This window comes from Lynx canadensis, chromosome B3 (genome assembly GCF_007474595.2).
Source record: "Lynx canadensis isolate LIC74 chromosome B3, mLynCan4.pri.v2, whole genome shotgun sequence".
Taxonomy (NCBI): Eukaryota; Metazoa; Chordata; class Mammalia; order Carnivora; family Felidae; genus Lynx; species Lynx canadensis.
The window spans coordinates 120,694,010-120,721,216 of NC_044308.2; the positions used below are offsets into that span (position 1 = coordinate 120,694,010).

Genomic DNA, 27,207 nt, shown 5'->3' on the forward strand with positions numbered 1-27,207 from the left:
GGGAAGAATAAACACAAAATTGAGGAGAGTGGAAATGGGCAGGCAATGGGAGGGCCTCACAGGGGACTCGGGGTAATGGTAATGTCTTTGTCTTAAACGGGATGTAGGTGCATATATGGGGGATAAGGACAGGGGTACAAGGCAGAGTGTATTCTGACAACCTGCTGTTCGGCAAAGTTTTAGACACGCTCAGAGGTGTGCATAGAGCAGTGTTTCCATGCAGTTCGATACTGAATGCTAATTGTGCTGGCCCTACACTTCTAGCAAGGATTCACATATTTTAGCATCTTCTGTTTAAGAAGCAAAAGGGATAAAATGTTCTTACGGGGCGGGGGGGGGGGGGGAGAAGGGGGAAGAAACTAAGCAGCACACAAAAAAAGCAGCAGCAGAACCGGAGTGTGTTAGAAAGGTTTCCAACAAAAGTGGTTAAAATGACAGGTCTTCAAGTTCAAGGTGAACTTCATTTATTTGGCCACAACTTCCTTACTCTTCCGTAATGCTGACTAAACCAGACGTTATTGTAAGGAAGTGAAACCCCATGTCCTCATTTAGGTCACTTAGCGGTTGGTTCTTTGTTTCAGATCCTGCTCACACTAAAAGATGAGCCACAACCGCACTGAGGAAGAACCTATTTGCTGTCCCGCTACTGCCATGGGTGTGTCGGAGGCGCTGCAAGGGGTCCATGGTATTTTTTTTTTTTTTTTTTTTTTTTTGCTGCCTCAGTCCCCAGAGCCTTCAAGCGGCGGTGGCAGTAGGTTGTTGCCATTCAGCCACTCCAGACTTTTACTGAGACAACAGGAAAACACATCGGCTGGGTTTTGATTGAACTTGGCAGTGGGGACATTCCACTGATACGTTATGTACCCCATCAGAGCACACATGTATCTTTTACCCCTTTTACCTCCTCCCCCAACCTGCTTAGGTCTTCTCTGTCCCTCTCCTGCTACCACACAGAGACGATATAAAAGAGGCTCTTTGGCTATTTGCATTTTGCTTCCTCTTCTTTTCCAGATTGCAGTATTAAGCTTTACTTCCTACAAGCCTAAAACCCCAACAACAGTATCTACCAAAGTTGTTCTTCCCTTTTCTGAGGGTTTGGGGGAAGGGGGAAGCATACATCACAAGTTTCCCAGAGAGCGGAGAAAAGTCGGTGTGCTGCTGACCACATGAGCCATGGTAAGGGCACCCTTTGGAATTACTGATTTCTAAAATTAATAAAGTAATTCTATTTTTATTTTCTTTTTTTCCATTTACTAATTTCCCCCAACAATCAGTACTCACACACGAGCCTGAAATGGGGCCAACTTGGTGTTTTATGTCCTTGCCGGGCAAGTTTTGAAACTCTGTTTTAGAAATGCGAACTCGGAAAGAGAGGTTTTATTCTTCCATTTGGTTTCAGCAGATGGCGGGCCCAGGCCGCTCCCCGCGGGCAGCTCCTGTACCTGGGAAGCTCGTATGTGCAAATGTGTCCGTTGTCAGCCCGCAGCAGACAGGTCCTCTAGTGGCCAGTGGATCTGCACCCGTAAACAGTTCGTCAGAAGGAGGCCGCACAGCCCCTGATGGCTTTCCACTTGACCTCTGCTCCCTTGCCCCCTCACCTTTCCCCGGCCCTCTCTCTGGCTTCTGTTGAAGAAGAGGTTGAAAGGTGGGCTACAGAGCCCACCGAAGGACTGACTTAGCTGCCCTGGGGAGTACTGGGCGAGGATCCAGAGTCTGGGGTTTCTACAACAGGGTGCTGTAGACTCAGCATGGAAACCCCAAAGGAAGAATGACACCCAACAAGGAAGAGAGAAAAGGGACTTTATTGACTTCTTAGCGAACGAAAACAGGTTTGAGCACATTGAAGCGTCTTGTTTGCGTGTGAGGGATGAAGACCGTCACTTTTCGGGAGAAGAGAGAACGTATTCATGGGATTTCTGGTTAGTAGCTTGAGGTCCATCTTAACCATTTGCTAATTTGGTTGTGAATTGGTTAACGGGAGACAAATCGGAGTTCCTTCATGATTCCCTAAGTGATGTGTAGAACCAGGAAATGAGATGTTTGGGGAGACTCAGCATATGGATCTTGTGGGAGAGGATAAGAGGGTATGAGCCCAGTTTAAAAACCAAAAAACAAAAAACCTTTGAGACCTACTAGACTGCTTGGAATTGCCCTAGGTAACCGTCAGAATTGAGTCCTCAACCTGATTTCTTACTGCACTCACCACTTGCTTATCCGGTGTGAGACCGGACTCCAGATCTCTCCTTCATTTAACCAAGTACTTTTCACGTCATCTCTCCTGTACTGGACTTCTCGTGGCAAGTCCAAGTCTTGGTAATAAACAAAACAGATCATACGATCCGCCCCGCCACCTCCAACAACCGTGTCATTTCCAGTGTCCCTACCTCCCCTCCCCCAAAACAAGCGTGTATTTTTTTTTTTAAGACAGACAGACAATGGTTCAAGTTTCTGCAGTGCCTATAAGTGGCATGTGGAATGCAGAGACTGGACTTCAGACCCCCGTCCATATTTGTATCTGCTGGTAAAGATAAGAATAGAGCTCTAATATAAAAAGAACATTTGGAATCACAGTGTGTTCTGTTTTCTTTGGGATACTTCAAGAAACATATCTCATTGCCTCGGTTCATTAGGATGAGCCACAGGCCAACATTTTAGTGATGTGCCATGAGGTTGGATAAGAAGGAAGGTTTATTCCAGGGTCAGAAAGAGTACTCCTTTCTTCCTTAAGCCTTAAGTAAGGACCAATGATGTAAGGTATAAGCTGCTCAAAATGGAGCTTTTAGGCAGCCTGGACCTTCCCCCAGGCCTAAAGACACGTCCAGAGCTGCAGCCTGAAGTTGCACATTTTTAGTAAACCCTTGGGTGCTTCTCCTGCCCACTGAAACTTGAGAACAGCTGCCACGAGTGAGTAGACTCTGAAGCTTGGGATAGCAATGGCCCATGGCCACAGGGCTGGCCCCTGTCTAGGCCCACTAGCTTCCCTGGGTAGGATGGACCACAATCCCAGGAGCCGTGAATTTAGGGCAGGGACACAGCCCCCAAAGTACAAACGGGATCAAGACCGCAGGGGACAAAGCCTTAGAGAAGCTCTTAGGATTGGTTGAGCATGGACAAAGCGAGAAAGAAAGACTTAGTGACCAAAGTCAGGAGTTCAATCCAGGAGAACTCCAGAAGGAGCAAGATACATCTCCATACACACGCACATACCACACAGACCCTTTGACCTGCAAATTTTAGCTTCAGATAGACTTTTTCACCAATGGCACGGTGATTTCAACAGAGGAACGTGTTTTTGGGGAGCTGCTAGGTGGTTCCTCACTCATTGCAGATGGTTGCTTCAGGTGGACGTCAACGCCACAGTGGAATTCTGCATTGCTCTGGGACCTGGGACCTCGAAACAGAACTGTGGGATTGTTCTTTCCCCGCCCTCTCCCATCCCTAAATCATTGACAAGAGGCCCTCTGTCTGTAAAGGGTTTCCTGGCGAGCTTAACCTGATAACAGAATTAGCCTCGTCTTCTTAGGCCATTTGCCAGACAGTTTCTCTCATTCCCCACTGATGTGGCGGGTGAGATCAGATTTTCAAAAATGATGTTCTTCATGGATAGTGAATGTACAAACCAACACACTTCCACGTACAAGGGCTCACCCCAAGTGATTTTGGCCCACAGTTACACTTTCTGCCCGTCTGAGCCACTGCCACTGCCTCTGTGTGTGTCTGAGAGCAAACTACTTCACGAGAAGGAAAGGAAGGAACACCAATAACAGTTGAGTCTTCTCCCTCCGATGGCAGAGGCAGTGCAGTTTACCGGTGTCCAGGGGACTCACACTAAGCAGTGTGCTCGAGATTCCCTGCCCCGGGCTCCCGTTCCCTCTAGTTAGTGGATATGAACAGGGAATTAAGAAAAGAGTGATTAAGGATATTCACCCAGTCAGACTTCCTCCTTAGAAAAGGCTTTTTACTGTTCTAGAAACAATCTTCCAGAAGATGGAAATGATCCAAGATTCCCCAAAAATATTTATTTATACAAAGATTTTGAGAGTAATATTTGTATTTGTCTTTATACCTCAGTCTATGTGTCTGGGGCCAAGTCGTGTGGCGCATTTGCTGCTTCCCCGCATGCCTCACCCGTTCTAGCACCTGCTTCCAGGAACACCAGATGAACACAGGGTCTTGGGGGATAGAGGGGAACCCATAATGCCCCAAGACTGCACAGACCATAATCCAGATACGTGCACCCTGACCTGGACGGTGTCTAGCCAGATGTCCAAGGGGAAATACGGTCGAGGAAGAAGGCGAGAGGAGGGGCCCAGAGGGCGGGCAGGAGAGCGTTCATCCCACCCTCCGCTTCTGAGTTCGGCGTGTCCATATGGCCCAATCCAGTTGATGGCCCGGGAACGACATTACCTGGATTTTCTCCCTGTAATGACCCTCGGTGCTGACTGATGTTGAGAGGACCATTTGCAAAAAGCAGATTCATCCTTAATCCCAGGGAGTATGAGCTACAAATCTGGGACACTGTCTAGGTAACCTGCCTGAAGGAAAATGCTTGCCTTGTCTAAAGTGATCCAGGTTCCCTAGAGCGGATGTGGGGCAGCGATGAGCCAATCTGACCTCAGAAGTGTCTTCCAGCCTGGCCCTGTCCCGGCCGTTCTCTGCCCTTCCTCCTCCCTAGGGTTTCCCAGATCCATTGCCACACCATGTGTCAGGTGCCGACTCGCCATCCCTCTTCCTCCGTCCCCACCACGTCTGTCTAGGTCACAGAAAATCTGTGTATTCTGAAGAGTTGGGCCTTCCCCTAACCAAACCCACACTTTCTTTACCACAGTGATTCTCAGAGCCAGCAAGAAGGAGAAATGTCCCAAAAGGGAACATCCGTCTCAGCCATTTGCCTGGAGCTGAAGGTTGCGGGCTCCAGGCCTCTAGGTGAGGAGTGTTGCTTTTGTGTGTCCCGAGGAGCAGGCAGTCAGGCAGTGGCGGTTCTCTTTCCTCTCTGTCTGTCGCAGGCGGGCTCTCAGCTACACTTACAGGACTTGACCACCATGTTAGAGAGCTGTTCCACCTTGGGGGTCCTCCCGACATAGTACAGGATGGTCAGGGGCTCCAAGTCCTGGGGCACACAGCAAGGTGAGGCAGAGGCTTCGGGATTCAGGGTGTTGTACAGTCCCAGCACCTGGGGAGGACACATCATTTAGAGGTTGGCAAGCCAGGCCCCGGGCCGAGAGCCCTCCGCAAGTTCTGGGGGCCGCTCCAGAGACGGGGCGAGTGGTAGACTGGCCAGCCAGGCTATTTCGTTTTGGGGGAACATCTGTACCGGTTTGAGCATTATCAGGTTAAGCTTGTAACAATTATCGGGCGACTTTAACGGGATAATGAGATTTTCTCTGCTGTTAAGAAACGCTCCTGTTATCGGTGTTCCTAGCTGCGACTGGCCACTTTGGTGAGAAGTGATCTCACTAAACGCTGCTTTGGGCCATTCAGTAAGCGCCAGAGCGTGGGGCCCCAGACCGGATGCAGTAATCATGAGCTATCGGGAAACACGTTCCACAAATTACTGCCCTAGCTTTGATTCCCCTTGAGGGAAAGAAAGGCCAGCAGCTAGTTTCTCCCTTTCTCTTCCCATTGTTGCATATTAGCTTCTTCTGTGTGCTTTGCATTATCTTTCAAAGTAACTTTTCTGCATCCAAGAGGCTGGAATTACCAGAGTGTTTGAACGGATGGTAGAAGCCTCTTGTCCCCAACACTCCCCGCTAGCTGTGTGCAGACATCTTTGACATACAGGGTGGGGTGTGACCGTTAATTTCCAGAATGGTACAAGAGCTTTAGAACAAATTTTAAAGTCTGGTGGAAACCATGGAAGAAATTTTAAAGGGCACAATGTGACGAAGTAGAGTCGGGCCAGGGTGCCAAGATCAGAACCTTCACAAAGGGATTTTACTCGCCCTGGATCATCATTCGCTCATTCCACATTCAGTCCTTCACGCATTCAGTTGAACCAGTGGCCGGGCGGCTCCGCCCCAGCGCCCCGCCTGGCATGAGCCCCGCCCCGTACCGTGCTGTGGGTTGTGTCCGCACTGCGGAGGTAGGGGCAGGGGCCTGAGCAGAAGTTGGCATAGTAGCCCTTAGGTTCGTGGACCCATTTCCAGCCCAGATCTTGTCGGAAGTCAATGTAGAGAGGGCGCACACAGCAGTTCTCCTCCAAATTGCTACAACGAAAAACATTTAGAGACAATCAACCTAAAGGAAACCACCCATGTAAAAGAACTTCACCAACGGCCCTCATATTTGTACCTGGAGTCCTTCCAGGTCATCCTAAGAGGTGGTCCTAATCGATGGAATCCCAGGTTCAAGTGCATTGAGCAGTATATACCATAAAGGCATTTTCTTGGTCCCAAGGACACAACAGGCAGATACAGATGATGCATGAGGAAGAGAAAAAAGGCAAAAGTGGACCTGCCCCCTTTTTCATGATGGATCAAAGCAGAGCCTTAAATTGCTTCACATAGAACCAAGCACTGAATGCTCTTAGCCAGCTCAGTTTTCTTGAGGTTGGTTTCATTGTTCCCTTCCTAACGTGCACCCAACCAGACGTGAACTCTAAGCTCATGCCGCTCACATACAACCTGAGACTGCTCAGACTAAACCCAGGGGCCATCAAATAAAAATGAAGGGTATCCTTCCATTAGACTCATGATTCACCCCAAGTGCGATTATCAGGCCATTTCAATTCTGTTCCCTGCAGAAATCCATTTGGCAGTAACTCTTGCCAAGTGGGCATCTAGCCTGTTCTTCAATGTCTGCTGAGACCTAAAACTTACCACTTCCAAAATCTGGCTTCTTGTGGGTTCCGAGGGTGGACCATGGCAGACACTCTTGGTTATCTATTCAGTAGCCATCCCTACCTCCCTTCTCCCTTGCCACCTCCCATCACAAGAGTCGAGAGCACCATTTTCCTGGCCTCTCTTGCAGGTAGGGGTGGTCATGTGACCCCACAATGACCAATTAGACATAAGGAGAAGTATGCAGAGGGTAAGGGCAAATTCTGGCAAAAACATTTTGATTCTTTATAAAAGTCACGGATGGGAGAGGAGAGCTTCTGGCTCTGCCTCTTCCCCCTTCTTTCTTGTCTTGAGCCTGGACAAGATACCTGGAGCTTTAGCACTCACTGCAACCATAAACAAGAAGATGAAAAGCAAACCAACATAGTAATCGTGGTGGCCTGCAGAGAGAGAAAGCCCGTATTCCTGATGGCATAATTAGGCAGCCAGCCCAGCCCTGAGCCTGCTGCTGTGGGCCTATTGTGAACAAGAAATCCTTTGGGGTCTAGGCCACTGTTACTTGCAGCCAAGAGCATCCATTCCTAACTGATTAAGAGCCACACAGAACAAATCTACACGCCAGCCTTCAGACAGTCGGCGCAACGTCACTGCTTCTGTTACACCTTCAAGCTCAACAGCCTGAGTTCACTCAGTTGTTCCTCGTAAGACGTGGTCGTAGATCTGAAAAATTTCCTAATTCATTCTCCCCCAGCTCCATTCAGGCATCCCCCTCTCCAGCCAGACTGACCCATGCGTGCTCCTTCCTTCCTCTGCCCATATCCCTACAGGTCCAAGCCTCACTCACTCACGGAGGCTCAAATTCCACACCCTTCCGAAGCCTTTCCTGCATCCACAACTTCCTGCTCCAAGTTCCTCAGGCATTCGATCTTTCAGACCTTCTCATGGATGTGGGCATTTTCTACCTTTCAGTAATTGCTGTGTGTGCTTTATCATCCCCTCCCTTATGAATGAAGAGCTAAACTAGATCAGAGAAGAGGCTCTTTCTTTTCCTCTCTTGCCAGTGGCTACGTAGTCCTTCTGAGTGAGTTCATTAATTTCTCCGGCTCACATTCCCCCGGAAAGGGGAGGCTGCCCTACTCCCCTCACCCAGGAGCATCCTTGAGCAGCTCATAGGGAACGGAGCACTTCTTTCGTGGGAAGTTCTCCACTCATCTCCCCCATGCACAAACACCCCCTACAAGTCCTTTAAAACACGAAAACTGTGGGGAGGCTTCAGCCAGGTATCTCCGATCCAAACTGTCTGAACAACACTCTCCTCATTTCCTTCACCTGGGCCCTCACAGGGCTGGGCTGTGGAGAAACAGTAGGGCTCCCAGAAAAACAAGAACACCTCTGTAAGAGGGTTTGTGAATCACATCCAGGACCCCCGGGTTAGCACCGCTTAAGCCTAGGGACTGAGCCACAGCAGGTGCACCATAAACGTCTCAGGAGTTCCGGGTCGTGAGAGGGCCCCAGCTCACCGGAAGCAGTAGTTGGTGTCCAGGGCCCGCTTCTTCCTCTGCCCGCCCTGGCCCGGGTTGTCCAGCCGGTGCGGGGGAATCATCATGAGGATGAGGTGAGGGTTGTGGTGGTCCTTCTGCTTCTTGAGGCGCCCGAGATCCCCACGGCCATGATCATCCTCGCTGTCCACACCTGCAGAAGGGAAACAGGATGACAGTCTCCTGTCTAAGGAAGGCAGAGTGGAGGCTGTGTTCTCACCCCATCCCATCTCCGCCCCGGAGGAGGGGCAGTGCAATCTCTGCGGAAGGTGTTGGGAGAAGCACGGCTTCATGCTAACATCCAGCTGCAGGAAGGGGAGGACCGGGTGGAGGGGCTGGTCGCACAGGAACTCCCAAGACACCCGTGGTCGGATCCCCTCATGACTGCTGTGTGTACATCTTTCAGAATGCAGACAGCCCTTCCAAGAGGCTTCCTGGTATCTCAGGGACCCATGAAGCTTCCGTAGAGAATCCCAGACACATTGCTTTGTGCTGTCGGTGTAGATTCTGAGACTTAGAATCTTGGGGTGTGAGTTTCCTCTTATCATCTGAATCGGTCAAGACAGCACAGAAGTCCTACCCATAAGGTAAGGTGTCTCCATTGAAGGTAGCTTTAACGGGAGCCAGAGGAATGAGACTGAATCATCGTTAAACTTGCACGTGCACTAGTCGTTTCACAGAGTTCTCACTATCACGCTCAGGTGAGATAATGAAGTATATGACACACAGATTAGCAAATAAACTCTCAGGCTGGGGGGACCTGCTATTTCATCTAAAAAGGAGAAGACTGAGGACTGAATTAGTCTCAACTAAAAGGAGATCCATTTTGTGACGGGCAGCTGCCAGCTGTTCATCTCCACCAAGGACAGGAACACGAGGAGCTTAATTTACACAGTGACGGAAGGGACCCTGGACCCCACAAAGGGGCACTAGGACCATAAGAAGAATGGGAGGCCTGGATCTAAAATTCCCTTTTCTCCACATTGAGAAACCACCTCACACCGGTCAGAGTGGCTAAAATTAATGACTCAGGAAACAACAGATGCTGGCGAGGATGTGGAGAAGCGGGAACCCTCTTGCACTGTTGGTGGGAATGCAAACTGGTTGCAGCCGCTCTGGAAAACAGTGTGGAGGTTCCTCAAAAAATTAAAAATGGAACTACCCTAAGACCCAGCGATAGCACTGCTAGGAATTTATCCAAAGGACACAGGAGTGCTGATCCATAGGGACACATGGACCCCAGTGTTTATAGCAGCACTTTCAACAATGGCCAAAGTTATGGAAGGACCCAAATGTCCATCAAGTGATGAATGGATAAAGAAGATGTGGTATATCTGTACAATGGAATACTACTTGGCGACGAGAAAGAATGAAATCCTGCCATTTGCCACAACGTGGACGGAACTGGAGGGTATTGTGCTAAGTGAAGTAAGTCAGTCAGAGAAAGACAGAGATCAAATCTTTTCACTCACATGTGGAACTTCAGAAACTTAACAGAAGACCATAGGGGAAGGGAAGGGGAGAAAGTAGTTTCAAACAGGGAGGGAGGAAAACCACAAGAGACTCTTAAATACAGAGAACAAATTGAAGGTGGATAGGGGGATGGGGGAGAGGGGAAAATGGGTGATGGGCTTTGAGGAGGGTGCATGTTGGGATGGGCACTGGGTTGTTGTATGTAAGCGATGAATCATGGGAATCTACTCCCGAAGCCAAGAGCACTTTATGCACTGTACATTAGCTAACTTGACAATAAATTATAAAAAAAAAAATTTTTAGTAAAAAATAAAATTCCCTTTTCTGCGGCACATGGGCGGCTCAGTCGGTTAAAAGTCCAACTCTTGTTTCAGAAGCTCAGGTCATGATCTCCCGGTCATGAGATCCAACCCTGCATCAGACTCCATGCAGAGCACGGAGCCTGCTTGGGATTCTCTCTGTCCCCCTCTCTCTCTGTCCCCCCCCTCTCAAAATAAACTGTAAAAAATAAAAAATAATAAAAGTAGGCTCTGAAATAGAGCCCATGAAGGGTAAAAGCCCAGGGCTGGGAGCCAAGAGAGGCCTGCACCTTTTCCCAGACAAGACTCTGATCTCAGGCTCTGGCTTGGTTGGTTTGACCTTGAGGAACCACCTGGCTTCAGGCAAGCCTCAATTATCCAAAATGGGACTATGAAAGGAAAAGAGAACTTCGCTGACATCCAGAGATTGTCCACAGATTGCACGCCTTAGAAACATACTGGAAGACCACAGAAGACTCTTAACTATTTCTCTATCTCAATACAAACACCCTGAGCCCCAAAGCGATCATTCACACCCAGATGACTCCTGGGTGGGAATCAGGGTGCCTCTGTAACATCTGGAAAGTTCAGTAGTCAGATCACCACAGTTCATTTCTTTTAGGGAAGGGAAAGACAACAGCGATTTGTTGAGTGTTTGCGGTCCTGGGTTTTACATTTGTTATCTCGTTTAATTTGTGTGATAACCCTATGAAAGAAGCATTCTCAGCTCCATTTTACTGACTGAACTCAGAGAGGCGGACCCGTTGGCATCCATGACTATACCCCTCTTCCCAATGTAATACTGTCTTCCAGATGTTAACATCTTCTATCTATAAACTGAAAGTCACGCCCGTTGTCTTTGGGGCGAAGCAGAATTACTCAAGTACAAAACAGTTGGCCATCTCTGTGAGGGAGCTTGGTTGCTTCTCTTGGGGCCTGGTAGGCGTCTCCTGTTCTATCCCATCTCATCAACTGCCCCCACCCCCCCACTATACACATCCATTTTGTTACCTTTGAATTTGATTTCCATCACCTCATGAATGTTCTCCAAGATGTCTCCATTGGGCTGAAAGGTGTGACACGGACAGTGAATGCTGATTTCCAGACCTAAGTTGGACTCTGCAAAATAAGACACGGAGTCAGTGAGAAAATTCTTTATGTGATGCGGAAGTGTGCCCATCACCGTGCCTGTGGGCCAGGGCTCTGCTCCCATAGGCAGTCACGGGAGCTGAGTAATCCCGAGGGTCACCGAGGACAGAAAGTGCTGCGAAAGCTACAGTGGACCTCCACACATGCGTTGCCGCACTGCACGTGTTTCTGTTATGTCATGAACAACCAAATAAAGGCATAAAGGGAACTTAATGGGAAGGAGAATTTTCAAGGTCATCTATTTTCAAAGGATGGTAGTGGGAAAAACTGTCACCCACCTCCTTGGGGGGAAAAGAATGAGGACATAAGAGGAAGAAAAACAGCCATCACACCCCCTAGGTGTCTGTTGGAAGAGGGGATATTCGAGCCAATCTACTGAGGAAAGATAAAGTAAGAGGCAGGGGGACTAGGAGAGGCCAGGGAAAGAGGCTCACTGAAGAACTTTAGAGCAGAGAGGCAGTGATTCAAAAGGCCACAAAGTCCACCAGATGGGAGGAAGATGGGACAGTCTGGGCCATAGGATTAAGTGAGGAAGCAACGCTAGAGGCAAGGTCACCTGCACACAAGCAGCAGTATCAGTCTAGGTAGAAGACGCCAGCCTTTCTACCAGGGCCATGATTGTGGGTGTAAATGGACTGGTAGATTCCAGAGGAGATAAGATGAAGATCACAGTTACCCTTGGCCATATTTTCTTGAAGGGATAAGGACATAATTGGGTCAAAGTTACTTGGAAGTTTCTTCTCTGGGAATCCTTGTTCACTTAACAGCGAAGCTGGAGATGTGGATGGCTCGCTGAGGGAAAACGAACAGCTCAGGAAGACAATTGTGAAATCAGAGCACAGGCCACAGAAGATGGCCAATGGCCAATGGCCAAGGCCAACGGCCCAGATGATATGAGCTCAGAGAGAACCAGCAGGAGGAAATCTGGAGGTGCCAGGGTTTGTGGACTGAAACTCGGTGTAAGACTACCAGCCGTAGCCCTTACTCCTATTAGTTGTGGGATCGAGGTGTTTTGGTTACTAAAATTGGGGAATCAAGGAAATTAGTAAAAGGGGTTGGGTAAAGTGGGGGGGGGGGAAGGAAGAATGAAAAGAGTTCAAAACATTTGAACTGGATCCAGGAATTCTGTGCAGGGAAACCAGGAAGGATCGGTGTCATATCAGTTCTGCAGGGTAAGACTCAACTAGGGAAGTTCTGTTAACCCGGAGGCAGCAGCAAGCTGTGGTGTAGGAAAGGTCATGAGGAATGGACCCTTCTGCATTCAGGGTCAGCATCTCAGCAAGCTGATTGATTTACTGCATCCCGAGCTGTAGGGGGGCAGCAGTTCTGTGTGAGCATCCAGCCTTGGGACCCACCTGTGGTCTTCCCGATATCTGGTGTCACCAGGGAAAACCCCAGAGCCTACACCAGCTCAGCACCCTTCTCATGCACAGAATGGCCCAAGTTCAGAGGTTCTGGTCACTCTTAGGCAGGCTTGGATCCCTTTTTCCACAAACTCCAGAACCCAGTCTCATCTGTCCTGCTCCAAGCCAGGGCAGCCCCTAGGACATACTGACCCTTGCTGAGCTTGAAGACTTCTATTCCAGAAGGTTAGCTCTGGTGGGGAGGGATGGGACTAATATAACAAGGAAGCTGAGGCCCAGCCAGAGAACAGGGAGTGAACAGAGACGGAGCTGTAGCTGTGTTTTCTTCCTGGTTTAAGGCCATTGAGGGAAGGAGCCAGGGAGGTTGAAATGGGCTACAGAGTGTATTTCCTAGTACTCAGAAGGGGCCAAGGCCAAGAGAGACCTGGAGTGGACGAGTTCTGTGATTCTGTGAATTAGAAAGTCAAGGTGCAGACAGACGTGCTGGGGATAGTTAGGTCTTAGTGTCAGAGATGGTGGCCTGGCTTGGCCAACAGGCTCTGTCTGTGTAGAAAACTCGCCGTGATGATAACAATCACCAACATTTGTTGGGCATTCTATGTCAAACGCCGCTTTAAGACTTTACATGCATTAATTCATTCAATCTTTAAAATAATCCTACAAAGTAGAGACTACTACTACCCCCCATTACATAGATGAGGACCCTGAGGCTTAGAGAAATTAAATGGCTTGCCCAAGATGCCCAAGCAGTAAGCAGTAGAACCAAGATGCCATCACCTGATGCTGGAACCATCCTAATTGTTTGAGACAAGGAGAGATAAAAAGTGGGGCAATAGAGACTACCAAAGGAAGATGCCTGTGTTTTTCCAGCATCCGCCCCCCACCTGCCCCCATCCTAAGCTATGAGGCTGGCTGTGCTCCCCGACAGGGCTGCTAGGGGATGCCTGACCCTGCACCTGGAGAAACTGCAGACCTTGTAGAGCAATAAATAGCCCAAGGGTCTGAGGACCCAGGCCCCTAACTCTGGATAGGGCTCCAGCCGGCTCCGGGACCTAGAAGGCAGCCTGGGAACCTAGCGCACGGTAGGCTCTCGGATGTTTGCTGAATGAATACGAGACCCTATATACGTGACTCGGCTTCCTCATCAGTCCACACCACCAGTTGTTCCATTTGGAGTCCATCTGCTGCCTCGTTTGGGGCCACGAACTCTGAAAAGACTCCTGAGCTCTGCATAAGTAAAGGTCTGTGTGTGATTCCCCTGTACGAGGGGCGGGAAGCATCTGCCTAAGTGGGAACTGAAGGTTCCAATGAAGGACTAACCTCAGAATTGGCAGCAGTGGGGATGGTGGGTGGGGGACCCACAGGTTTTATTACGAAATTATCTTTTTGATGTCTCAAGGAGGATGGAAATCATTCTCCGCGCAAACTTCTCATTGAGCTCTGCAGCTGGGAAAATAAGAACTCCTTCAAGTGCCCAGGGCTTCAAAGAAATCCAGGTGGAGCTGATCAAAATCAGACAAGGGAGCTAAGAGATTAATTTCCCCGGCCTCTCCTTTTCTGCAGCCATGTCAGGCTCTAGGTGGAGTGCCGTCTGAGTCAGAATTCCCAACTGTGCTGCCCACGGCAGATCCCTGTCCCGTGGGTGCTCCTAGGCCTCTGGCTTTGTGCTCAGTAGGGGAGATAGGCTGGAGCTCCCAGGCACCCCTGGGGGTGAGGCAGGACCTCCAACCCGCGATCAGCCAGCTCAGCCATCAGGTGATGCCCCTTCGATGAGGACCTATAAATTCGGACGCCTACAGAGCCCAGGCAGGTGACATAAGTGAGCGGAGCTAGCCAGCGTATCATGCTTAATGGGGACTGCCGGCCTCACTCTGGGGGGTAACGGTGGGGACCAGGAGGGCCTACAGGGGTGTGAAGAATGTGTGCCCCACCTCAAGAGGTGGCCACTACTCCTCTCCCATGGATCGTTACCAGGAAATCTTCCCACTTTTCTAGAAAATCCAGAAGTCCAGGTTTTATGTGAAATCTCCTGACTTAAAAGACAAAACAAAACAAAACTGCAGGCCATTATTTAATTTACAACATCACGTAGGCCGAGCCTTAGTGCGTTAACCCCCTGGTTTCCCAAAACATCAAGGACAGGGAAGGACCCACCAGCTCCAGGGACTCTGGACATCAGGACGTGGATGGACTGTGCCTCTGTGGCAGTGATGATGGAAGAAAACTCTTGGCAAGAGGGGGAGAAGGAACAGACGAGCCCACGTAGGCACCTGCTCCCCACTGAGCATCATACAGAAAGAAGGGGAGAAACAGCACAGCGTGATGTTTAGAGGCACCACGACTGCCAGTCAGGACACTCTGGTTCTGATCCAGGCTGGATAACCCTGGTCAAGTCACTTAACCTCTCTGGGCCCCAGTGTCCTCGTCTGACCTAATAAAAGCTTACTCTTGTGCAACAGGTTGAAAGCCACGAGGTTCTCTCAAATACACTGTACCCTTAACACAGCCCCGTGAGGCATGCAGGGAAGGGACCAGTAGCTGATTTGCCAGGTGAGGGAACACAGCAAGTGGGTGAGAAATTTGGAATGGGTGAAGTTTGATACGGCGATGGGACAGCTCTCCTTGGATGACTACCACGCTTTTCGAGCTTAGTTGGCCCCAGCAGAACCTGCCCCATATCTGCTCTTCTCCCCGCCTTCCCCATGTCAGTAAGTGTTAGCCACCCAGGGGGTTCCGTCCACAATCAGAGAAGGCGTTCTCCTGTCTTCACACCCCATGCCTCACTAGCCCGCCCAAAATATACGACAAATCTGTATCCTCTCCACGCCCACGGCCACCACCCTAGCCAAAGCCCCTTTTGCCCTCATCCGGGCTGCTGCAGGGGCCCCTACATGGTCGTTTTGTTTATTATTTTTGAGAGAGAGCATGCGCGGAGGGGAGGGGCAGAGAGAGGGAGACAGAGGATCTGAAGCAGGCTCTGCGCTGACAGCAGCGAGCCCGATGCGGGGCTCAAACTCACGAACCGTGAGATCACGACCTGAGCCGAAGTCAGCCAGTCAGCCGCTTAACTGACCGAGCCACCCAGGCACCCGCCAAACTGGTTTTCCTACTCCTTCCTTTGACTTCATGGCAACCAGAGGGACCTTTTAAAGATGGAAAAGATATAAAATCACCTCAGTCCACATCCCAGCCCTGCTTGGAATACTCCAGGGCTTCTCACCACACGTGGAATGAGTCCTAAAACCTGACCATGGCCTCACAGGTCCCAAATTAAATGGCTCCGGCGACCTCTGGCCCCCCAGCTCACTCCGTTCCAGCCACATCGGTCCGTGTGCTGCCAGAACAAACCAAGCCTGCTCCTGCTCTGGGGCCTGGGCCTCACTACCTCCTTCGCCCAGCATATCCCTGTTGAAACCTTTTCATCACTCAGGCCTCGGTGCACACACTCCTTGTCACAGAGACCCTCCCTGAGCATCTCATGTCAGACTGCGCCCTGTCATCGCCACAGTGCCCTCTATGTTTCATGGCACTCATCACTGAGATTCCTGTTCATCGAAATGTAGCCTTGTGTAGTGTGTGTCTCTCCCACCAGGAAAGAAGCCCGATGGGATAGGGACCTCACCGGCCTGGTTCCCGGCTGCATCCGCAGTAAGCCACACTTAATTTTCTTCGTAAGTATCGGTTGCGTGAACAGATGAAGAACACAGCGAACCGATGGCAGAGCTAGCGTTTGAACCCAGATCTGCGACTCTTCTGGTTTTGTCCTCTTCCTTCTGTTTCGGAAATGACCAAGGGACCTGAGGGATCCTTCCCAAATGCTCAGGCTAAGAGTCAACCTACCTCTTCGCAAGAGCCATTCCCGCACGGTGTCAGTGACGTCGAAAGACAGCCATTCGGCGGTGCCCCGTGTGGGCAGATTTTTGCCACCGATATAGCGCTGTTTGGCGATGTGCTCATCGGGCCGGAGTATCTGGAGGGCGGAGAAAGGAGTAAGCGGCCCAGGCCGGGACAAGGACGGCAGCACATGTCATGATGCAGAGGGGCACGTGAGGGGAGCAACAGGAAACTGAAAATTCCTGAATGCTCCTTCAAACACTTAGCTAATGCTTAATCCTCTCAGCAACAGACGCACATACAGAAAGCAAGACTCCAAGAAGGTAGGATTCACACCCAGGCCTTCTGAACGGTGCACAGAGCAGAGGCCTGCAGGGGCAGGGGAGCCGGCTTTCCCCATCTGTCCCTGTCCGTGTGGCTTCTGTTCTGGGAGGGGCTCACCTGGAAGAGCTCGATCCTCTGCTCACTGCGCTTAGAGCTGGGGTTGGGCACCCGCAAGACCCGGAATTCCGCTCGGAACAGGTTGGTTCCATTTTTCTCCACTGAGGACACGTTGAAGCGGAAGACCTTGGAGGTGATCCCTTTGGGGCAGACGGCCAGCTCATCTAGGAGATCAAGCAAGCAGGAGAGGTGCCGTAAGTGTGTGAGTGAGACCCCGCAGGAGCAGTGTGCGGCCCACAGACACCCGCCAGGCGGCCAGGGTCCCACCCATGACCTCCCTAGAGGGAGGAAGATCTTGGTGAAGGCCCCAGTCAGGAGCAAGGAGCCCCGGGAGTCCCGGGACCGGCACTAATGACTGGCCGGTCAAAGGCAATCGCCACTCCTCCCACGGCCTCGACATCCCAACTGTGGCAGGCTCTCCAGCCTGCTTTGCTACTCTTTTAGAAAACACACGTCCTCAAAAGATCTCAGCAAACCCCCTGGCGGTTTAACCATCTCACAGCTACCTGCCCCATGCATGTGTTCGTTCCTTTGGGCGTTCATTCATGTATTACTCGTGCACTGAGCACATACTACGTGCCAAGCGCAGCGCTGACACTGGGAAGCAAAACTGAACAGACGTGCCCCTGCCTTCAAGGAGAGTCATGTCGGGGGGTGCAGAGGGAGGATCTTAATACAAGGGCCCACATAACGGGATGAGTGGAAAAGTGTTGAGGGCCTTTGGAGAAGCCCAGGAGTTGGGAGGGACCAGAGTAGGGAGACAGCAGGGAGCACCTGATGGAAGAGGTACCATGTGATCTGGGTCCTGCAGGAGGAAAGGGTTTGAGGATGGAGAGGAAGGGATTTTCCATGGAAGGACTGCTGGAAACGAAGCAGGGACAGGAGGAGATGCGAGTAAGAGGAAGCAGCCAGGGGAGGGCCCGCAGACCCACAGATGTTTCTTCAGACAGAGCTGGGCCATCCCCACTGACTCCTTTCTAAGGATTTCTGACTTTGACAGCACGTGCTCTGCCAGCCTCTGTCACCGTGCTGGCCTCTCCGTCCCTGTCCAGAAGACACGAGGCAGCAGATGCTCTTTCCCCACACCTCGGAGCCAGATGAAGAGAAGAGAAAGATCCTGTCTCTTCTCCTGCACGCTTTACAACCTCAAGGTCGGAGCAGCATTAACACCCAGAGAAAAACTTTCTACCCAAACGGTAATAATAGCCAGAACTTGAAATTCAAGCTCATAGACCCAGATTCCACACATAATGGACATGGCTGGAATGAGCTCATAATCACCCCGAGGGGTGGTGTAGGAAGTCACGGACAAGGCGGGAAGGATCAGAGGCTTGGAAACGAGCAAATGCGCTACTGATCTTGAGGAAAGGATGAGCGAGTGTTTCTGGAAATTGCCATCTGGTGGGCCTGACACTGGTTCTTAGAAAATTAATGGAACAGATGTTAGGAAAACAAATGTGTGAATGCCGGCTAATGAAGCCCTGCTTAATAACTGGCTTCGAAAGAACAAATATTGCCAACTATTCCCTAAATTATTGCAGATAGAACCAGAGAGAGGCACCAGCGTGAGCAGTTTAATTTTTAAGTTTGCCCGTTTGAAACCCTCCGGACCTGGGTAGGTTCCTCAGACTGGCCACCCTCTCAAGTACTCGCACGCTTGGTTCCTGAAGGACCTGTCATCAGTGTGGCTTCAGTTATAATAGCACCTCCAGCAGCTGCTGAAAGGGGGCATAAAGCGTATGTCCACACGACGTGCACGCTGCTCTGGAAAAGAAGATGGAACAGAAGACAGCGCATGCCAGTGAGGAGAGTCAGAGGGGGGTCAAGACAGCAGGAAGCCAGGACACGCGGGCAGCGATGAGCGAAGAGGGTCTTTAGCACACCCTTGTAACCATCCCTCCTTTGCTTCTTCCAGCCCATCAATCAGATATCTGTTCCCTACGAAGGACTCCTCTTGGTGGGAACTTCAAGGAGATTTCGAGAAGGAGGTGGAAGGGTCATTTTTTAATCACTGGGATCTACAGGTTTCTAGCAGAGGTAGAACGGACGCTGGGGCGGGGCGGGGCGGGGCGGGGGGGGGGGGGGTTCCTTGGTTGACACAAGGAAATTGACCCTATCAGTAAAGCTCAGACAGAATCGTTGGGGATTACAAAAGAACTGCCTAGGAGAGAAAAGAAAACGTAAATATAATCTTGGCAATTAAACCCACTGAAGAATGATGCTGTTTTAAGTAATCTGTGGAATGAGACTGTAAATCAACTGTGATAACACCACCTTACATTGCACAGAGCTCTTATTAAGTCATCTGACCTTCGAACAATCCTCGAGGAGGACGAGAAGTCAAATTGACCATGTTACAAATGAGAGCTGCGCCTGGGTGGCTCAGTCAGTTGAGCGCCTGACTTCGGTTCGGGTCACGATCTCATGTTCATGAGTTCGAGCCCCACGTCGGGCTCACTGCTGTCGGAGCAGAGCCCGCTTTGGATCCTCCTGTCTCTCTCTCTCTTTCAAATAAAACTTTTATTTTTTTTATAATTTTTTTTTCAACGTTTATTTATTTTTGGGACAGAGAGAGACAGAGCATGAACGGGGGAGGGCAGAGAGAGAGGGAGACACAGAATCGGAAACAGGCTCCAGGCTCTGAGCCATCAGCCCAGAGCCTGACGCGGGGCTCGAACTCACGGACCGCGAGATCGTGACCTGGCTGAAGTCGGACGCTTAACCGACTGCGCCAGCCAGGCGCCCCAAAATTTTTAAAATTGCAAATGAGAAAATTGAGTGTCAGGAAATTTAGCGGGTAGCACAGGTGGTATTTGAACCCAGGTCTTTGCACCATACCTCTTTTATTGAAGTGGGGAATCTGGAAGTTGGGGGGCCCAGAGAGATCTAGTGGAGGCACAGTTTCACCAACAAAATGAAGGCTTCCCTGAAGTGGGCCCAGAGTGCCAACTTAGGCCTAAGCAACAGCCAAGCCCCGCTCAGTTCTGTGGGTAAGCCGTGCTTCTGCAGGATGCTGGTATTATTGGGAGCTGGACTAGAGGATCCACCTTTCAAATTACATTATGACCAACTTTTTCCACTGCGCGAGAAATACATATATTGGTGGAGGCCCTTTCCCCCCCTTTTTTCCTACGAGGAGAGAAAAATAAGCAAAGAATATTCATGTAGAGTTTTCACACAAAAACGTGGAAACAGCTGACCGTGTTTCGACCATGCCTTTTAAAATGTTTTCAGACACCGGGGCTCCTAGATGTGCCTTTGCTTATATACATCATTTCTGCATGTAAAACCCTGCAGGTTCCAATGACAGCATGCATATTTCAGTGTGGCCAAGCTTCTTCTGGCTACACGTTAGGATCACCTGGAGAACCTTGAAAATACATGATGCCTGGCCCCACTCGCCAGAGATGCTGACATGCTGACTACCTTGGAGTGGGTGGGTCCGGAGTTGTTTTTCTTTTCTTTTCTTTTCTTTTCTTTTCCTTTTCTTTCCTTTTCTTTTCTTTTCTTTTCTTTTCTTTTCCTTTCTTTTCTTTTCTTTTCTTTTCTTTTTCTTTCTTTCTCTTTCTTTTCCTTTTCTTTCTTTCTTTCCTTTCTTCTTTCTTTCTTTCTTTCTTTCTTTCTTTCTTTCTTTCTTTCTTTCTTTCTTTCTTTCTTTCTTTCTCTTTCTTAAAGATCTCCAGATGATTCTGATGTGTAGCCAGAGTTGAGGGCCACAGTTTATAGTGCTCTGCAAAGGGTACCATGGCTTCCAGATGTTCTAGAAGTATGAGAAACCACACTCCAATGATTTCACCATTAAACGGGTTAACCTTTAAACGTATTAGACATGCAGTTGGACCAATGCATCATTTGAAAAATTTTTGAATTAGAAGCCCATCAACATGTTAAGCCCATGTTACAAGTTGGGAAATTTCACAAAAAGATCCAGATTTTCTGCTCTTCTGGGTAACGGCAAGGTCGAGGCAAGCTGGACCCACATTCCTAAATGCAGAAATCAGCAGGGACTGAGCAGTGGGTACCCTCTTTTAACAGGGCGTGGGCGCTTCCAGCTCCCCCCGCCCCATCAGCCTCTTGCACACCCTATTCTCTACTCGACCCCGAGGCCAAGTGTCCTGTGTGCTCCGTCATGGTGTTGGCTTTTCTTCCAGATCCTTCGTATTAGCTGGGCACTTGTGTTTTCAGCTCCTTAAGGAGAGGTTTTGCCCTGCAGTTCACTGAGTCTTAAGCCTCAGTGAGCTTAAGGATCAATGGGGTGCTTTTCGGAAAGACAGATTCCCCAGGACCCCACGCCCAGATTCTGATTCTGTAAGGGTGGGCTTGGGCCTGGGAATCCACATTTTTTACATTTACCTAGCCCTTCTAGGAGAAACACTTGATCCAGCGTGCAGAGGGCACTGGCCCTTAACACAAATGAGTTCTTGTGATACAAAATATCTTTTAATTTTCAGAATGAAAAAATCCAAATCCAAAAGTAGCATCCAGGAAAGAAAGGCTAAAATATCAAGTTTTCTCTTTGCTCAGGAACTCCGGGTTTGCCGGCTGTCTTAGAGCCACTGCTGGATGAAAACAAGGGTCTCCCGCCAGACACAGATAATTACGAGCCAGAAGTTAAAACAACACCTACACTGGTGATATCTTGATAACAAGGATGACAAAGGAATGGAAAAGCCTGTGTCTTTCCCCACCACGTGGGGCAGAGACAGCCTCCACAGAGCCAACTCCTGGTGAATTATAAAAGGATTTCCAGAGTCTTGCCTTCACTGCTGAGGCTGTTGAATCATCCCAGATGTATGCATAAAATTGGTTCAGCCGCGAGAGAGCTTAGAGATGATCTCTGACTTTACAGATGAGAAAACTGAGGCTCAGAGAGGTGACCTGACTAATGCCATCTGGTGTGGTTGCTTAACCAGCTTGAGGCTCTTCGTTAGATAAAGAACGCCCTTCCGCTGAATCTGGGAGAACGTCTGTGACGATATCAATCTCCTGGCCATAACGATAGGCGGAGCTAAGAAACAACACACCCAGTGGTCCCTGTGCCATCTGCCACCAGGGTTACAAAGAGCTCCTACCCGCTCCTGCTTGGTCCGATAGGTGATTTGCTCATGTTGTAAATCAAAGTGCTATTGGAGCCTTGAGGTTAAAGGTGGGGCTTAAAACGTTTATTTTCCACACTTGGGTTAGTGTCTCACAGCATGCATTCTGCAGGCAGAACAACGTCTAGGTTAGAGCCCCTGCTCTTTGAGGCACATTACTTAACTGATGCACGTTTCTGTGTCCTCATCTGTAAGGCAGAGAATCGGGGTTCCTCTCTGACAGGGCAGAGCCAGAAGATGGGCCCTCTCCTCTGTGCTCACCGTGGTGCCCTTTCTCCTGCACACGGGAAACGATTCCTTGCCACACTTTGCTCTCCAGGCTCCCCTACGCCCTTACGCCAGCTCCTGCCGTCACCTCCCTCTAAGTGCCCCTCCACTGGGTACAGGAGCAGGCTGGGAATGATGAAACGTGGAAGCGAATGCGATCTCATCACTTCCCCCCAGAAGCTCTGGCACCCAGACCCTGCTAGGGTCCCGCCACGGACCCAGTGCCACTCTAGGACACAGCCCTCGTGAGCTCAGGACGGGCTTCCCTCACCCCAAGCCTCTGAGGATGGCCTTCTGCTTCTTCTCAGCATCTGCCCCGCTGCCTCCTTTATAATTAGTGTGCCTTCTGCGTCTGCCTCTCTGGGGCTGGCTCGGCACCTGACCAGCTGCAGGGCGGGCCCGAGCCGCGTCTGCTCAGCCTCTGTGTCACCTCCAACAGCTGCAGAGAGTCTGGGCCTGCTTCCTGTTTGCACCTGCAAGCCTCCACGGCATCGCCCGTGTCCCACTGTGCCCTGGCCCCTCCACAATATCCCAAATAGTGTCTTGCTCCCTGTGCCGGGCTTGCTCCCAGCCTGACCAGGCTCTGTGGCCCGAGGGTCGCCCCTACCTGCTAGGGTTCTGCTGCTGCAGGCCGAGCTGCCCAGCGTCCGTGGGCCCTTGCCCTCGCTCTCCCCAAGATTGCTCGCTACCTGTGTCCTGAGTCTCTGTACAAAATCCACACCCACTGGCACCCATATGCCCTCGCATGCATCTGGCCCATTCATTCTCGGCTCTGGATTCCAGGCTGGATGCGCCCTTGTGACTCAGAACCCCTCCTCCCTGGGACTCCACCTCCTGACCCGGATCGTGAGGTCCGAGCCCTTCTCTCTCACCCTGGGCTCCCTTCAGACCTCTCCTGCAGGCCTCAGTTTTCCACCCTCGTGGCCACTGTCTCCGGACTTGGTGGTTGCCCGGGGGGTTGGGGGTTCAGCCATCCAGGTGCTGGTGCCTCTGGGAACCGTGGGCCCCTGGCAGAGGCTGAGCCAGACCCACGGGAGGACCCTGGGCAGGATGCACGAGCCCTGCCTCTTACTCCGGCTTCCGCCCCGCACGGTAGCCACATCCTAGGGCAAGGCGCTCCAGGCGGCCACAGGAAACGGGAGTGGGAACCCCTCGCCAGTAACCACAGGCTGCTGGACCTGGCATGGGCCGGCTCCCAGTAGGGCCTTTTGCACCTTCAGCTGGAGCTGCTCCACCCACCAGCCAGCTACTCCTCTTCCTCCTCTGCAGCCAGGTTCCTTTCAACTTCCCAAGTTCCCCCACTGACCCCCCTCACCCTGCCTGCTCCCTCCCACTCCCACTCCCCACTGCCAGGTGGGCCTGGAAGAGGTAGTCCGGGTGGTGAGGACACCTGCTGGTAGGAAAAGCAAACAGAGCTGCTCCCAGGGTCCCTGGCCCAGCGCGGCTCACATTCCTCCTTCTCGGGCTGTCAGTTTCTCAACATCTGCCAAATCTCTCTCTCTTGTATTGAGGTTTTTTAAAGGTCCGTTCAGTAAACACACATGACTTCCACACGTGTACAAACACACACACGCAGACGTCTCACCCAGAAGCCTCCCAGCCTCTCAGCACAGACGGGAGCCTCCTGGGAGGACACGCTCCCAGACATATGTCCTCTCTGCACCCACGGCCACACCTCCCACCCACTCTTCCCGTGACACGCAGACACAAAAGGGCGGCCAGCAATCACGTACACGTCCAGAGCCACAACCCTGCTCTCCCCGTGTCCACAGGCCTGGAAGACGCCCATTTTGAGCACATGAATCTGTCTACTGTACAAAGCCAGACTACACATCACCCTGAAGCACTCGTACGTGTGAACGTAGGTGCGTGCCTTTCAACCATGCTCACAGCTCACGTGGGTCATGTGTGTGGCATAGACCGAAGGGCCTAGACAGCAAGAAGCTGGATCTTGCCTGGGCTTCAAAAAGCTTGACAGACATTAATCTAGGGCAAGTGTACCCTTCTTCCCAAGGACAGGAAAAACTAAACCAAAGACGCGTCACAATGAGTGGCGAAAACAAGGGAGAAGACCGAGGTCTCCAGACTCAGGGAGCTATAACGGCTTTCAAGAGACCCGGCCCTGTCCCTCTATGGCATCCGTATGCTCGCAGTCGCCTATCCCATCACATGGGCCAGAGCACAGATGTGAACAGGACGGCACGGTGTAATTCCAAAGTAAAATCAGTCGAGGATGTGATGTGAGTTCAGCAAGCCACTCAACTCCAGGGCGCCTGGCCTCCCAGAAGCCCCCGGCTCTTCCCACAATGGCCCGGTCTCCCTCCCCAGCCACCCACCCGGCCCCAACTGTGCATCACGCCTCCTGAGCCTTGGTGTGGGTGATCCCGGGGCACCCTGCTGTGAGGCCCCCGCTAGCCCCCCCCCCCCCGAGGATCTCCCCACTCCTGCTCAGACCCTCTAGAGCAGACACCCCAGCGAGAATGTGGACTTACTGTGCTCCGCCAGCCCCTGGATCATGTCGAATTTATGGATTTCTTTGGCATAGTACTCCGACTCGGTGTTTTCCTGAGTGCAGCTGTCCTCCCTCTCCCCCTGCATCTCCTCCAGCAGCTCCCGGGTGCTGTTGTAAAGGGCCAGGACCTGGTAGGGGACGTGGGTCATCACCGATGGCTCGGGGGGACTGGTGAGCCTGAGCTTGCTCAAGATCTGTCCCCTAATGGCTTCCACCCTCTTCTTCTTGATGTGGCCAAAGTCCAAGGTGGTGCAAGTGGACAGAGAGAGGCTGACCGTGGCAAAGTTCAGCAGGGCCAGGACCACCAGAGCCCTGTGCAAGTGCATCTTCATGCGCAAGCTGGGGAGAGAGGCCAGGGGGGCTGCGAGGCCTGGCGAGGAGGAGACCCCAGCAGTCGTGCAGAAGGAGGGAGGAAAACCAGGCGGCCTCCCTAGATCCCGAAGACTGAGGCTTGGCAAGAAGGTGCATGAACTCACTGCACTGCGAGAGCTTCAGGACTTCCAGGAAGCGCTGGCAACCCTGAGCGCGAAGAAGCCGACTGTGTGCCTTGTAGCTCTGGGTTTCTTCTCCATGTGTCTAAACAGGTTCTGCTGGGCTCTGACTCCCAGCAGGCCAGGTGGAGGGCAAGCAGAGGGCTGGGAGGGGTGGCGAGGCAGCTGGGAGTGGGAAGGGAGCTGGAGTTTTTCCTTAGGTAAAAATAAATAGAGCGGATATCTGATATTGCCAAATGCCGCTTGGCGATGGGGAGAAAGTGGGTATTTTAAAGAAGGAGCAGAAGGACCGTGGCTGGGTCCCAAAATCAAAATCCTTGCCTTGCCCTGAAGGAGGGTAAGAAAAGAGAATGGAAAAGAAAAGGAAAAAAAAAAAATTGTTTAAAAAAAAAAAAGTCAGATCACCAGTGAGTAGGTGGGGAGAGGCAGGGCTGGGCCGCGCTGGCCCAGCTCAAGGTGGGGGCAGCCCGACACACTTGTCTCTCGGGCACACCATTCATGCTTTCTCTTTTGTTTACACTTCCTCGGGGGCTTTCTAAATGACTTTGTTCACGCTGCCTCTCCTCTTCATTGGCTGGGAAGTGGGGGTATGTGCAATTGGAAGGCAGGGAGAACAGGCCCCAGGAACAATAATCCACTTGGACGCCCAGGGTCACCAGCACCTCGGCTTGTCTTCTCCCTCGGCCATTGCTTCTGTTCCCTGCTTCTCTTTAAAAAATAAAAAGGCAAAGAAAGAGAAAATAGAAGCCAGTTCACTGCACGCCTGCTCCGGAAAGCTGTTATTCCTTCTTTCTCAGGCTTCTTCCCCTATCTCTCCCCTCGCTTGCTCATTCCCTTGGCCTTGGCTTTCTGCTTCCCTCCCTTCCTCTCCCTGCTGCTTCTCCCTCTCCTTCTCCCTCTCTCTCTCTCCCTCTCCCTCGCTCCCTCTCGCTCCTCTCCCTCTCCCTCTCTCACACACACATGCACACACACTGCTTTCTCTATTTCTCTCTGCTGAAATTTTATACCTCCCTCCCATGACGTCTCTGGCCCGGGTGGGGGAGGGAGGGACCAGCGCACGCAGCCTCTTTTGCAGCACGATTTTAATGTTTTAAACAGGCACAGGAAAAGCCGAGCCCATTTGAAAAATACTTTGCGAGTCCTCTCGCTCGACGTGGTAACTGAACTTTTTTTCCCCTCTTGGAGTCACTCCTGCTACACGTTGACTGTTTTTCTGGAAAGTTACTCCGACGAATCCCTTCCCTCCTTCTCCCCCAGCTCCTTCGCCCTCTCGCCAGCTGTCAGTCCGTCCTCTCGCCTCGGGGCCCGTCTCTCGCTCCGGCCCGGGCCCCCCGGCCCCCGGGCCGCCCCCGCGCCCGGCGGGACAAGGGGCAGGGGCAGGGACTGGGGCAGGGGCGCGCGCGGGGCCGGCTCTGGGGCGGCCGTGCCCACCCTCGGGGGTGGGGGGCGACGCCCGGCCGGGGAGCGGGGTTGGAGGTGGGCTCAGCTCCGCGGCGATCCTGGCCCCGATTCTTCACTGACAAGCCTGGAGTCGGGCGGCGGGCTGAAGCTTGGAGATGCTCCAGGGCCATTGAAAATGGTGGCGTTTTCCGGCAGATCGAGGGTGCCCTCTGGCGAGGCGAGGCCGCCAGTGAAGGAGCGCGGCGGGCCGGGGCCCGGACGGCGGGCAGGGCTGGGGCGGGGGTGGGGGTGGGCCTGGAGGGGGGTGGCTGGAGAAAAGGGGCCGCGGGGGAGGGCGAGGGCCGCGGGACCGGAACCTGCGGGGACCGCCTCCCTCTCGGCCCGACGTGCGCACAAGTGCACCTCTCTCTTCCCCGGGCCCCGTTCGGCAGCCGCTCTCGCAGAAATGTCCTCCAGATGTTCGCAGCCTCCCTCCCCGCCGAGGGTTCCGCAGGGAGCCGCGCCAGCGAGCGCAAAGTCAGCAGTTGGCCCCAGCCCATTTCCCAGATGGGTGAGGGGAAGTT

The 27,207-nt window shown here is 51.7% G+C and overlaps 2 protein-coding genes across 5 annotated transcripts in view; one reads left to right on the forward strand and one right to left on the reverse strand.

The window, feature by feature from the left end:
• TTLL5 (tubulin tyrosine ligase like 5) overlaps positions 1 to 23,575 on the forward strand; it is a 310,515-nt gene extending 286,940 nt beyond the window's left edge. For 2 of the 4 annotated variants that reach the window (XM_030319611.1, XM_030319612.1), the window contains one exon: positions 582 to 1,239. In XM_030319611.1, the coding sequence (XP_030175471.1) occupies positions 582 to 604 (23 nt within the window). In that variant the 3' untranslated portion in view covers positions 605 to 1,239. Of the gene's footprint in view, positions 1 to 581; positions 1,240 to 1,399; positions 2,618 to 4,828; positions 4,927 to 21,401 lie in introns of those variants that run through there. The other 2 variants (XR_004343713.1, XM_030319609.2) reach the window with 2 other exon arrangements.
• TGFB3 (transforming growth factor beta 3) lies at positions 3,293 to 26,195 on the reverse strand. Its single transcript, XM_030319618.2, has 7 exons — positions 24,733 to 26,195; positions 16,878 to 17,041; positions 16,443 to 16,572; positions 11,101 to 11,208; positions 8,300 to 8,471; positions 6,053 to 6,206; positions 3,293 to 5,173 (listed from the first exon to the last, which is right to left on the reverse strand). Exons 1-7 carry the CDS (start codon positions 25,082 to 25,084, stop codon positions 5,015 to 5,017), a joined length of 1,239 nt encoding a protein of 412 aa, XP_030175478.1. The 5' UTR covers positions 25,085 to 26,195; the 3' UTR covers positions 3,293 to 5,014.
• Positions 26,196 to 27,207: the final 1,012 nt, after the last annotated feature.